The sequence below is a fragment of the Egretta garzetta genome, unplaced genomic scaffold (genome assembly GCF_000687185.1).
Source record: "Egretta garzetta isolate BGI_Z169 unplaced genomic scaffold, ASM68718v1 scaffold304, whole genome shotgun sequence".
Taxonomy (NCBI): Eukaryota; Metazoa; Chordata; class Aves; order Pelecaniformes; family Ardeidae; genus Egretta; species Egretta garzetta.
The window spans coordinates 1,207,646-1,221,153 of NW_009259421.1; the positions used below are offsets into that span (position 1 = coordinate 1,207,646).

At 37.6% G+C, this 13,508-nt stretch overlaps 1 protein-coding gene across 1 annotated transcript in view; it reads left to right on the top strand.

The window, feature by feature from the left end:
* PLA2G4A (phospholipase A2 group IVA) overlaps positions 1-11,136 on the top strand; it is a 62,903-nt gene extending 51,767 nt beyond the window's left edge. Inside the window, exons 13-17 of the mRNA XM_035892465.1 lie at positions 1,211-1,453; positions 6,886-7,070; positions 9,248-9,443; positions 9,643-9,800; positions 10,825-11,136. Coding sequence (XP_035748358.1) covers positions 1,211-1,453; positions 6,886-7,070; positions 9,248-9,443; positions 9,643-9,800; positions 10,825-10,956 — 914 coding nt within the window. The 3' untranslated portion in view covers positions 10,957-11,136. The remainder of the gene's footprint in view (positions 1-1,210; positions 1,454-6,885; positions 7,071-9,247; positions 9,444-9,642; positions 9,801-10,824) is intronic.
* The last annotated feature ends 2,372 nt before the right edge of the window (positions 11,137-13,508 follow it).

The window sequence follows — 13,508 nt, forward strand, 5'->3', positions numbered from 1 at the left end:
ACAGTGATTTTCACCTGAAGAAACCTGATCATGTTTTTAACAACTAAAGCAAAGATGGGAATGCAACTCTTTGTAATTTTAGGATCTTGTCATGGAAGAAAAGAAAATCTTGTGTGATGAGACAGCAAATTATGTTGCTAGCTCAGTTAAATGATTACTTCTTCAATTCCCCTTATGTGTAAAATAATAGGGACAGGGGGATACCACATTTTGTGTTTATTTGCGGATTTCCTGTTTAAGCACTGTAGCCAGCATGAAACACTACATTTCTCTCATAGTATGTAGCCATAGTGGACAACCTACAAATATGTGATATGTAAACACTTGGTAATCCCTCTCACTTCTATAGAATATTATTGTACAGATGTTGGACCTCTAAACTCTGTGGTATTTGATGCTTGTTTCCTGTCTACTTATATAAAAATAAGCTCCTTTACAGCCTGGATTAAAAAGGCACATTTCAGTGCTGGATTTAAAGTATCAAGCATGAGCCTGAATTATCTCTATATACAAGACACCTCAAAAAGTCAAGTTTTGACGGTACGAATGCAAGATGGCACCAATCCAAGTTATTTTTACTGCAATGTCTAGCTGTAGATGTCTAGGTCTGGATGTTTTGTTGTACTCTTCAGTTAATTAAAACCAGATATTGATTGTAGTCTACAGTTTACTGAAAGAATATTTTCGAATATTTTAGAATCCCCATGCTATAGCATTCTCTTTTATGCAGACTGACCTTGCCTTCTTAAGGAAAGCTGGGTTTCTAGCAGTCAGCAAAGGATGGAGAAGGGTGTCAATACATGTCCAGACAAATTAGGTCTACATAGAGCATGGATCTTGGAGATTTAATTCTGTCCCTTGAGCCCAGGAAAGTTTGCAATTTGGGTGCTAGCACAGATAAAGCCATCCTCATTGCCCTTGCCATCCAGACTAGTTAAGTCCAGCTCAGGTCATCTAACACGTTCCCAATCTATTTTCCTGATGGTCACATCCACGCTACTATACTGCAGATGAAAAGTTTCACTGGCCTGTGAAGGTAAGAAGATGGTTTCTCTCCATTCCTCTGAACATTCAGTCCACGTCTCCTTGAAAGAAGGGTATGACGCTGTTCCTTTTATTTTAATAAGTCTTTTATTTTAGAGACCCAGAAATCTTTAATAGTTTATGTGTTAACTGTCTCACCATTGGTTATTTTAATTTTCCTCTACAGGTACTGAAAACGCTGAAGCAAATCAAGAATATCAGAACAGCAGCCAAGAAAGCTGGGTGCAGCGGATGCTGATGGCTTTGGTGGGTGATAGTGCCCTTTTCAACACCAGGGAAGGGCGTGCTGGGAAAGTGCACAACTTTATGCTGGGATTGAACCTCAACAGCTGTTACCCACTCTCTCCTCTGGCAGACCTTCTTACTCAGGAGTCCGTGGAGGAAGATGAACTAGATACAGCCGTTGCAGGTTAGTTCTCAGAAAGCCTATGTTCCTGCGTATTCATTAGTAAAACCAGAAACAGCGAGTTCTCAGTGTGGTAACATTAAACTGTGAGGCTTACAACAGCAGGTACCTGAAGGCAAGAGAACGTTTCTGAGGCAGCAGTTGTGTGTATTGATCAGCAGTAGAGGTTATGAGGTGACTGGGTGTCACAGAGGGCACCACACTGTGACTTCTGTCTGCTGCCTACCTCCTGTATCCCTTGGCATAGTGTGCAGAACAGTCAGTACCTTGTGGAGGGGAAGGGGCTCTTTTTTCTGAAGGAATTGCTGGCAGAGATGACCAAGCTGCTTTTGTGTGCCCTTTATATTAAGGCCACTTTCTCTCTCTCTTGGACTTCTCCAAAGGGTATCCTGTGTTGTTCCTTTTCTCTTATTGGTGCTAAGCCTTCTGATCGAAATAAAACCTCTCTTTGTCCTCCTACAGGGCTTCCCTGTTGCAAAAAAAATTGTAGCTCTTCTGCTGTCTTCATCTTCCTCTGAAAAACTTGTGGAAGCAACACACTTTTTTACATGTAGATCCTTGCTTTGCTGACTCCATGTTCTTCCCAGTGTGACGACCTGTCAGGTGCATTCACATTTCATGTGTGACTGTTGTGTAGATGCATCCACATTTCATGTTGGCATAAGCAGGAAGCAGGGATGTGAATGCACAATAAGAATTTCAGAAGACTGTTTATTTGCAAAAGACATTCAATGTCTTCCCCCGCTCCATGAGGTATATGGTGCCTGGGACAGTAGCTGCTGCAGAGAATTAGGAATAATGTTCAATTAGTATTTTGAAGATTTGGTATAGACAGTGTTCATTACAATCTTTCTGATGAGAGCCAATGAATTTATTAATCTTCTTCTAGCACTAGTAGGCTTTTTTTTTTCCCTTCCTCAGTAGGCAACAGAGCACTGTGTTAAGGATGTGAGTTTCCCTGTAGAAAAGTTACATCAGAGTGAAGAGGCATACTTGGTGGAGCCTCCACATACAGTTTCTGTGACAAACTGTAATGCTTCTGGATTATTGTGGATTATTACTGACATCTGTCAAGCCGAGGAACTACAAATCTCTGAAATTGGTGTTCCTCCCATGTTCTTGAGTAGCGGCGCAGCATTACCAACCAACCCTCATAATAATAGTAGTCACTCCAGCCCTTTTTTTCTATTCAGAGGAAAGAGATTGTCCTAGCTGGTCATTATGCAATACTAAATACCAGATGTCGTTTAAAAGCCTAAGTAGCAGATGCACTCTAATGTGTATTTGTTAATGTTTCAAATCCCTTTGAGTGGTTGTATAGTAATTTCCATCTGTACTCCACTTTCTAAATATTTTTATCATCTCAGAGGTGTTTACAACTGGTTAATCTTAATATTTATAGTATTTGTAAAAGAGGCAGGAAAGTGGGTAGTAAATTCATGGTTGGAAAAAATGACAGCTGATGAGAATTTTGCATAATTAAGACGCAGATAATCTTCAGAATCAACTTCCTGGGTTTTAATTTCAATTGAAATAAAATGCTGGTTTGACAGAACAAGCCTGCACCTCTGAGACTTTGAGTGCCTGAAATGTCTTTGGGTAAAATGTCTGGCAAAAGGTTGACACAACTGCGATTTTTTTAGTGTTGGCTGAAGCCCACACTCATAAACCTGAATTAACAACTCAAATCTAACAGCTATGAGTAGTTGCAGCATTATGGTCAAGAACAGTTAAAAACACCTTGACATTTCAGTAGTTAATATGAAAGGTAATCATTTGGTAGTGTGAGTAAGTGTACCCAGATTTTAATGCTGTGCATTTTGCTCATATATGTAAGAGGCTAGGAGCCAGAAGAGTAGACAGAAAGGAAACTTTGGTGTAATTTTCAAATATTTTATATTACCAAGGCACTGGATGCATTTAAGCTTTGCATATTTATTCCTAACGCTAGCAGTTTATCTATCAGCTTGAGTACAGAGAGAAGTCTGAATGACTTTAGGACTTACTTTCTCTTTATTACCAGACACTCCAAAGGAGAAATAAATTAATCAGAAAGAATATAAATAATACTTTACATCTCCAGTTGTCTCAGACCTTCTATAGACCCACTGAGTTGCTCTTCAGAGGATGAACTGTGGCAGACCTAAGCCGATGTTACAGTCATTACTGTGGATTGAATTTAGAGTGTGCAGCACATACAGCAGAGATCCCAGCTGCTTCATCTGAAAGTAAAATTCTTGTCTTTGCTTTGGTATGAATTCTATTTATGCTGAGCATTTTCTTAATAAATCTCAAATATGGTTTAAGACTTCACACCTCTTGAATGATTTCATTGTGAACTCGAGAGTTGTTCTGTTTCAGTGCCTTGATATTACAACACACCAAAATCGCTTGAGAAAATGCCAAGTGAATAACAATAGGGAAAAAATAACTCATAATCTCTGCTTCCTTATTCAGTAGTTACTGAAACTCTGTTACAGTAGATGCACGTCAGTAGCAAATGCCCTTTTAATCTCCCATACTTCCATTGAAGCTGCCATCAGAGACAAACTCTGGTCTCTAGAACATGGTCTCTTTTTAATTTCCTAGCAATTCTTTATATGCGATTGCGTATCTGATTACTGCAAATCAGATAGGCATGCTGTGCTGGTTTAACACAGAACTCTACTTGTAAACATCTTTTGCTTCTCCCAGTTTGCTGTTTGATGGACTGAAAGCTTCTCATAATGTAGATGCATCTTTCATAAAAGCAGTCTGCATAGGCTGAAAATTAGTGTCCTCTCAGAGCCTAAATACTCCATTCAGTCTTCATACTGTTTGAAGAATAATAATGGATTGACTTATCAGGGCTGCATATATAGAATGATTGTCCTGGATTCATGTGTTATAAAGTACAAGAACAAAGGTTTCTTATCCAGTCCTTCAGAATAACTACAGCACAGGTTACAGAGTAGGTGATGCTTCTTTTAGCATTGGGGATACTTATTGTGCATTACACCTCTCCCAGGAGGAGGAGTTGTAGGTTCACCTGCAGTGTCCTGACCCACAGTTCAGTCTGCCTCCTTTCCTTGTCTCGCCAGGGTATTGTGTGCTGTTTCTGGCCTTTGGCTCCAGATCCTGTGTAAATCAAATCAAATTACATGCTGAGTCTGCCTTTAAAGTTATGTTGTTAAAATAACACTGGACTATCTTCATAGCTTTTTGATTTCTGACCCCATAACATGGACACAAGTTGCATTTTGGAACTTTTCTTCTCAGTTCAAAGATTAGAAATGTACTAAAATTAATTATAATAAAAAGAAAAACCTTTTAAGTTTAATTTCTCCTGTAATCACAGAAGACCATGACTAATAAAAACAATCTATGTAGTCATTACAAGTTTATTGATGGCGTTATGATGTTTTATCATTTAAGATACAGTAAGATTATTATGATAAATTTGATGATAGAGTCATGAAGGCTGTAAGCAATAGGAACCATCTTGTTCTTCAATGACTTTTTGGTAGGAAGCTTTGTGTATGCAGTAACACTCCTGTCACAAACATTATTATAGGTGGTACTATTCTTGTTTAAAGGATCACTGTTGGCTTTCAAATTCAAATTTTGTAACATAAGATAATACAATACTTGAACAAAAATGTTTCTGCAATTTTTTAAAATCCTACTGAGAAGAAGGGTTGAATTATATTTGAAATGTCTTTAAAAAGGAGGGGGAAACCAAAACTGGTTTCTTGTGCTAAAAGGGTCTGTAGTAAGTGAATTTTTTTTACCATTTTTTTTATTATGATGTATTTGATAAACAGTATTATATTTTCACTGTTTTATGCTAATTCATGGTTAAGAAATATATCTGGTTCTAAGATAGGTCTATAAACACACTTAGCCCTTTAGCAATAGGCAAGGTTTTCAAAGAGTTTTCTCCCTTAGAGATCAAGGCAAATATTAGGAAACTGGTGCCTCATTTCTTAGCAAAGTGCCCTCTAATAAATAATAATAATAATAACAGAAATAAAAAGTCAAAGTATCTATTCTGAAATTTTTTTTTGCTGCTTATAACAGTAATTTTTTCTCATATATCCTGAAATGATAGGAAGTAGCGTTTGAATTATTTTTGATGGATTTTCTTTACACTAAAATATCTTTTTTCAGATCACTTCCATCACAAATAAGTAGGTGCTAGGAAATTTAATTATACAAGAAATAATTATATTATTCTATTCTGCATTCCTTAGATTACACTGCCCTCTACAGATATGAGCATTTTTAGTCAAAAGGCAAAAACAGGCCTGGAAATATTTTTAAGACCTAGAGCAAGAAAAGACTGTCAGGAGAAACATTGGAAGTCCTGCAGGGATCTTTTAGTAGTATCCAGAGACTTGGATAAGTGCAAAGACATGTAGGAAAAATTGCTTGTTCTTTCCTGAGCTGCACCCAGGAAATATTGGGGTTAAAGGGGAAACATCATCTTCTTCAGCCCTCAGTTTGGACATTAGAGAGGAGACTATTTTGTACTATGCCATGACAGTAATAGCAGTAAGTGGCTTACATGTAATTCTGCCCAATGCTTAAATTTTGGATACAGATATGGGTTACCGTTTCTTTTTGTTCCTAGCATAGTAGTGAGCATGAGGTCATGGGGTTTGGTGTAGGTTCAAAAACAAGTCATTTGACTTGGTAGTCCTAATTTTAAAGGACAGAAATAGACGTAGAAAAGTATCACTGAAGAGCAGAGCCGCATAAAGGCTGTTAGGCAGATTTCAGTTATTTGGGGAATCATGAAATCACCGAATGGCAGGGGTTGGAAGGGACCTCGGGAGATCATCCAGTCCAACGCCCCTGCTAAAGCAGGTTCACCTAGAGCAGGTTGCACAGGACATTGTCCAGGTGGTTTTGAATATCTCCAGAGAAGGAGACCACAACCCCCCCTGGGCAGTCTGTTCCAGTGCTCTGTCACCCTCCAAGTAAAGAAGTACGAGTTGCTCTGAAGGATAGAGGGTTTTGGAGGGAACCTGGGGGAAGAGGTTTGGGCAGGGTTTGTAGGACACTGAGGGGATGTATGTTAGGAGTATGTCTCTTAACATCCCATAAACACTTTCCTTTGTGTATGGGTTGTTAGGGATGAAGGGGTAAAGCTGGGAAGGCTACAGTCAAATCTGGCCATTTGTCCCCTTTGGTATTGCCTCAAACCACCCCTGCTTCTACCCTGGGACAGGGCATTTATGTACTTGACCTACTGAGGTCCCTTCTAGCTCCTCATTCTCCAGTTGTTAAGATGAGAATTAAGGTGACACACGAGTTCATGGGATGCTTTGCTGGGATACTGTACATTTTGAATTCTGTGGAATTTTTGGTACTTGGGGAAACACTTGAAAGCCCATCACAATTTCAGTTCTTAATTCCTGTGTTCCTATTTTGTTTTCATTTGTTCTGCACAGATCCTGATGAGTTTGAGAGGATATACGAGCCACTAGATGTGAAGAGCAAAAAGATTCATGTAGTGGACAGTGGGCTTACCTTTAACCTGCCGTACCCACTTATCTTAAGACCTCAAAGGGGCGTTGATCTCATCATCTCTTTTGATTTTTCAGCAAGGCCAAGTGATTCCAGTCCTCCTTTCAAAGTAAGATAGGCCATTGCTTTCTTTGTGTTCATAAATTTAAGTTTACGCAGTTCTATTCTTCCAGTTGGGTTGGTTGCACATTTCATGGTTCCAGAAGGCCTTAGTGCTATTCTATCTACAGCATTGGAACAATTTGTTTCCACGTCACAGAAGAATATTGCACTCTGCCTCAGTTCCTGTTTACATGACTCACATAAGACAACTGACACAAAGAAGGCTAATATAATTTTTTTGAAGTAGTAGCTCTGTTGTTTTTATGGAATTCTTGTCTTCAAACTGAATTGCAGAATTTTATTTTATGTCAGTATTAAACAATTAAGTAAGCCATTTACCATTGTGCTAGTGCCTTAGCTCTGTACAGCTGTTCTCTGTGATGTAAATGAATGGTTTTCTTTCATCATCTTGCAGAAATGTGTCTCGGTCACTCTGGTATTGCTAAATATGTAACATTTTGGAAGTGGAGCTAACTGTTCATTTACATCTCACTGGAATGTGGATTTTAAAAAATAATTTTTAAGGAAACCAGGAAAACTTCCCTGATTGAGAAACATATGGTATTCTTTGTTGCTTTACAGAGAAATTTTGGTTAGAACAGCACAATTTTTTCCTTCCTCTTGCTATCAAGGGACAAAACCCCAAAACAACATTAGAAAATAACATCAGTAGCAAAATGAAATTTAATATCAGCGTTGTCAAATGCAAAAAAAACCCCCAAGCTTCAGGAGAATAAAAAGCAGTAACTTCTGTAATCTCTAGATTTCTTGGGGGCTACCTGGAAGAGTAGAGCAGAGACTTGTACTAGTGCTGAGATCCTTCATCTTTCCTTAAAGGACTGAATCCCACAGTCTGTTTCTTCCTTTAATTTTCTGTTTAAGAATTTGTCTCCTTTTTTGTAATAACTGAATATTTTCCCTGTCAGCTAAATTTGATGACTCTGCACTGTCATCTCTGAAACATCTTCTTTTTCCTCTGGCTGTGTTGTGTTCTGCACCTGAAGTCTGTGCAAAAGGCTGTACATAGTCATCTCTGTTACTCTTAGCCTATGCGTTGACCTTTCTGTCTTCATCAGCTGCTATTCTCTGTACTATTTTGGGGAACATACTATAACATGGAGAGATTGATTGGAAGTCAAGTGGTGTCCTGAAGGTTTTTCTGTAAACTCTAATTTCAAAAAGGCAAAATCCTTTTACTCAAGAAAAAATGGTGGAAAAATTAAATGGTGCCTTAGGTTTCCATGAAGCCACCATTGAAGGGAATGGTTCATTATTTCCAAAATGCAAATGTGTGTATAATAAAAAAGTGACGTACCTCCAGCTAATACACAGGTATAGTCCACAAGCAGAGGCTGTATGCTAATGGCCTAAATGACAGAAACCAGTTTTGTTTACTGGCTGTGCAATCCCATTGGTTCTGCTTGCATTACAAAGAGTAAATGCCAGTTCAGGAGTTGGCCTGTATCTATGGTAGTGCTCTAATATACTTTTATTACTCCAACACACAGGGAAATCAGCCAGCTGAAGTCAATGACTCTACTCTTGTTTTATCATTTTACACCCACTATCTTCTAATCTCTTGTGTATCCAAAACAGTTGCCCAAAGAAGGGTCCTATTTAATTCAAAACCAAGATTAAAGATGTTGACCTTCCCTCTCCTCCCTCTCACACACCCTCATTACATGCTTTTGAGTCATTATTTACAGATTATTTTGTTTAGTGAGTTGTCACGAGGAAAAAAAAGCCTGTTTTCCCTACTTACTTCTTCGCTTAGCATGCTTCCAAGTGCTGGTCTTTGCTATGATGTGACTCTGAACATAACAACGTGTGGATTGGTGTTTATTAACTCTCATTGGTTTCCATAGCACTGATACTCAGTTTGCAAGTAAAATTACGGGTGGTTTTTTCTAGCTGTCAGCTCTGTAAATTCACCCAAAGATTTATGTAGCAGACCAGCTCTTTCTTTCCTGTGAATCATCACAGGTGGTAAAGATTGGGCAGGCTGAATTAGGTGTGCTCAGTTTGCCCTACTGGGTTGTCTGTACAAAGATTGACTTGATCTCTGTACATAAGTGTGAGTTAATAAAACTGCTTCTAGTAACCAATTTGACCTGTGTCTCTCTCTATAAAATATCACTTTGCAGTGGATGCTTATATGCACCTGAGTCTTTGTTATCTTTTCAGGAAATTTTGCTTGCTGAAAAATGGGCTAAAATGAACAAGCTTCCTTTCCCAAAAATAGACCCAAATGTATTTGATCGAGACGGCATGAAGGAGTGCTATGTTTTCAAACCAAAGGATACCTCTTCAGAGAAAGACTGCCCAACAATAATTCATTTTGTTTTGGCCAACATCAACTTCCGGAATTACAAAGCTCCAGGTGAACACACAGTTTCTGATGCTGAATCTAGCTGTTTCTTGGAAGCCTTATGAAGACATGGTGTTATATCCTAGAAATGTTTTGTCTCTGAAATAACTATCTGTAGTAGTTAGGGATTTCAAAAGAGCCATTAAAAAAAAGATGATAAGTTCTCAGACCTAACATTTAGATTGTATCTTTGCATTTGTTCTGTATACAGGAGTTCCAAGAGAAACACAAGAAGAGAAGGATTTTGCAGACTTTGACATTTTTGATGATCCAAATACACCGTTCTCTACCTTCAACTTCCAGTATCCCAATGAGGCTTTCAAGAGGCTTCATGATCTGATGGAGTTCAACACCCTCAATAACATAGATGTATGTATGCCAGTGTGCAAGGGGCTTAAAGGGTTTAGGTTTTTAAAGGGGAAAGTAGATGATGTGAGTAAAGCCCTGAATCTGCCATACAGAAGGTATGGGGGTTTACTTCAGTGTTTGTCTGATACAACATTAAAAAATGCTTCCTGCATTTAGTTCTGCTGCTTGCTATTCTCAAAGTTGTGGTTGGATCAAAGCCCATTTATAGTTAATGGGAAAAACCAGCTTTATTTTAATGAGGGATGTAGTATACCCTAGGTAAGTTCATATTCTTTTTAATTTGGTTCCTGTGGGGTTTTTTGTCATTTTACCATCAAAAGTCCTACAGGATAACTGAGCCAAAGTATCTGCACAGGATGTAGACCTTATGTTCAGTATTTTATGCTCAGTTCTTGAGTATATATGTCCTGATTTTCTAACTGGAAAAAAGGGAAAATGGAATATTTTTGTAAGGATCTCTAGAAACATGATCAACTAACTCAGTAATAATTATTTTTAATTAATACTAGCTGTAACACAAGACCATGATCGCAGCATCCGTAAGAGTAACTTGCCATATTCACAAGTGTAAGTGATCATCCCAGATAAAGAAATGATTTTTTTTCAATATAGTGAACAAGTCTTGTTACTTCAGGACAGAGGAAGCAAGAGTGAATATTTAATCTTTTTCAAGATAATAATTATTATCTATATCCTTTAAGTATGGATTTTCTCAATGTTTGATTTGCCTTTCAGAATTGCACTGGGACTTGGTTTAAACTGTGTCTATTCTTGTGTGACTTCTTTGACATTGGTGGTATTCTGTCATATCTTTATATATTAACTACATTACAATCATTGTTTTATACAATGATTGAAAATAATATTGATAATAATACTCAGCAATCAACTTTGTTCAATGATGGAGCAGTGATAAAAGCAGGAGCAACAGTTGTTAACATCTGAAGGAGTCTTTTCTATCAATTCATACACCATTAAAATGTTAATTATTTCCCTGAATGACACATTGTTCACTGCTTTCCAGGTGATCAAGCAAGCTATGATGGAAAGCATTGAATACAGAAAAGAGAATCCATCTCGCTGCTCCGTGTCTCTTAGCAGTGTTGAAGCAAGGAGATTCTTTAATAAGAACAATCTTAACAACAACCATACATAGAGGATGTGTTGTAGGTCCTACTCCTTCAAGAAGCTGGTTCTGTCTTTATAACTGGAGTCAAAGAGACGTTATCAGAGTATCACTGCTCCTGAACACGGCTGTGCAAAACTCCTGGAAACATTTTCTTGTGAATTTGCAAGTTTCAATGTAATTTTGTACTTTTTTAAAAAAAACCTAAAAATGTGGAAAACATTTCAGTACACTGATATCCTTATTTTAAAAACTATGGAATTGGTTTATTTTTACTATGGTCATTGGGTTCAGTGTCTTTTTTCTTTTTTCTTACAAAGCTGTAAACACTTTTTTTTCATAGTGGGGCAATTGTCTGATTTTTAATTGATATGAACTGGGCATATCTTGAAATCTACGATGGAATTAGAAACACAACAGAATAAAACTTTAATGAGGCAATGTGTGTACTTGGGCTTGGGCCCAGCTTCCACTCTGCTTTGTATCAATGAGAAGATTCCCTCTGACTTCCGTTTGAAAAGTCAAGAATTGCTAACTCCTACTAGGCAACAACAGCTCCCTGGTATATCAAAGCTGCCTGGCTGCTTACTAGCTCTGTTAAGGTTGATTTCTTACACTGGAAGGGGTTTTGCTCACTAATAACCATTAGCTACATTGGCCTCACCAAAATTCCATCATCAAACTGTGTTTCAAATTTTACTTTTCCTGCATGAGTGGTATCTCTTAAAAAAAAAAAAAAAAAAGCCAAACCAGCAAACTTTTGATAACAAATGGGTTTTAGAGAAATGGGGTTTATACATCTTTGATATATTAAGTAGGATCTTCAGCTGGTTATTAATGCTAGTAGATTGTTTTAATGTTTTTGTAACTGATGATGAGAAGGATCTGCTCTTGAATCTTTTAATCTCAAATATTTTCACAAAAATTGAAGCCCACTTTACTACTGTTTAAGAATGTATATATCCACTCAGAAAAAAATCCAGCCTCTTATATTTCCTTTTTCTCTTTTGTTCCACAAAATTACATTGCTTGAGTTGTTGTGCTAGTAGCACCTGTGTGTTAAATTATTGTTAGTTCATGTATTTCTGACCAAAATGTTTATAGAGAAATTAAAAGTGATTTTGCATTTGATCATGATTAAAAGCATCACATTTCTGCAAAGGGACAGCGGCAATGTTTACTGGGTATACATAAAACGTTCCTGGGTAAGATTATTAAGTAGTTCATGTCTTAAGGGCTATTTTAAAAAATATGGGTTTAGTACGTTGAATAATGAAAGACCGGGCATAGACATAGATTATTTTAATACCATCTCAACAAGTGTTGAGATAACTCTGCAAACGCATAGAAAAATGCAGTCACACCTCCAAAAACTTCCATTCTCCTTTGAAATAATGTAGTCAACAAGTGCGTAACATGGGAAAGATCAAAAGGAAATGACGAGGTCACTGACAGCCTTGCACTGTGTGCAAGAGCTAGGAGTCGCGCGTTTTCGGGGCACGTGGCTGGCTTGTTTCATTTTTTTTAAAGTTTGTGGAATTAACTCTCAGCAAATGCACCTGGCAGTCCTGGCAGTTGTTCCTTAGCTGCCTTCTTCTGGAGGCTGAAGAAGATGTCAGGGGCTGAATAGTTTATTCAGGGAGAGATTGCTGTCTCAGCTGAGAGTTAATGCAGAAGAGCGTGCAGAGGTGTTTGTGGAGGTGAGGGGGGAGAAGCACATCCCCAGCTGCCCTGCAGGGTGCTTGCAGGGCTCTCTGCAGCAGACAAAGCGAAAAAGCACTTCTTTTGCTAGGAATATCATCATGGTGAAAACAAAGCGCGTTTTAAGTAGGATTATTTGCAGTACCGTGGTCAGAAGGCACACGTGTTTCTCTTCAAGAGCTGTAAGTGGAATTTCGGTCTCAAGATTTCTGTTGACATTAATAGGGTTCTGATTTCAGCCTCTAGCTTTCTGAGGGGGCTGTCGGGATCCTAGTGAATGCAAAGATCATGGTCACTTCGTGCACAGACTACTTGATGCGTAGCTGATCTTTTGTTTGATAATTTTTTGACAAACAACTTTTACAATAACTGCTCGTTTGTCAGAGTTTATTGCTAATTCAGTGGCTGTTCCTTTTATTGTGAATTATTGAGCTATTTTTAATTGCTAAAATCTGTAAGCCCATGGGAAGGGAAGTAATTATAATGCATTTCTTTTAACAGCCACTGCATCATCCCTCCTTAAATCTGCATGCAATGTTACGTGATTAATAACATTCTCTGTATTGATTAATAGGTTTTATTTTTGTTTGAGTTAGTGCATGTTTAAAATCAGGAGAGAAAAATAAAAGTAACTTATCTTAGTGCTGCATAATTTAAACTTTTTCAATAAATTTTGGAATACAGGAAGAAACTGGTACTGTTATTGTAATATTTTCTTTTTAATGTTTTTTTTTCCTTTTGTTAACATAATATTTGTATTTTTTATTTTATAGTACATACCTACTCTGTTTTATAGATGTGTTTTGTCATGCTTTTTACGATTTATATTATCACAGTGTTAACAGACAATAAAAAAAATAAAACTTAACTATATTTGGCAC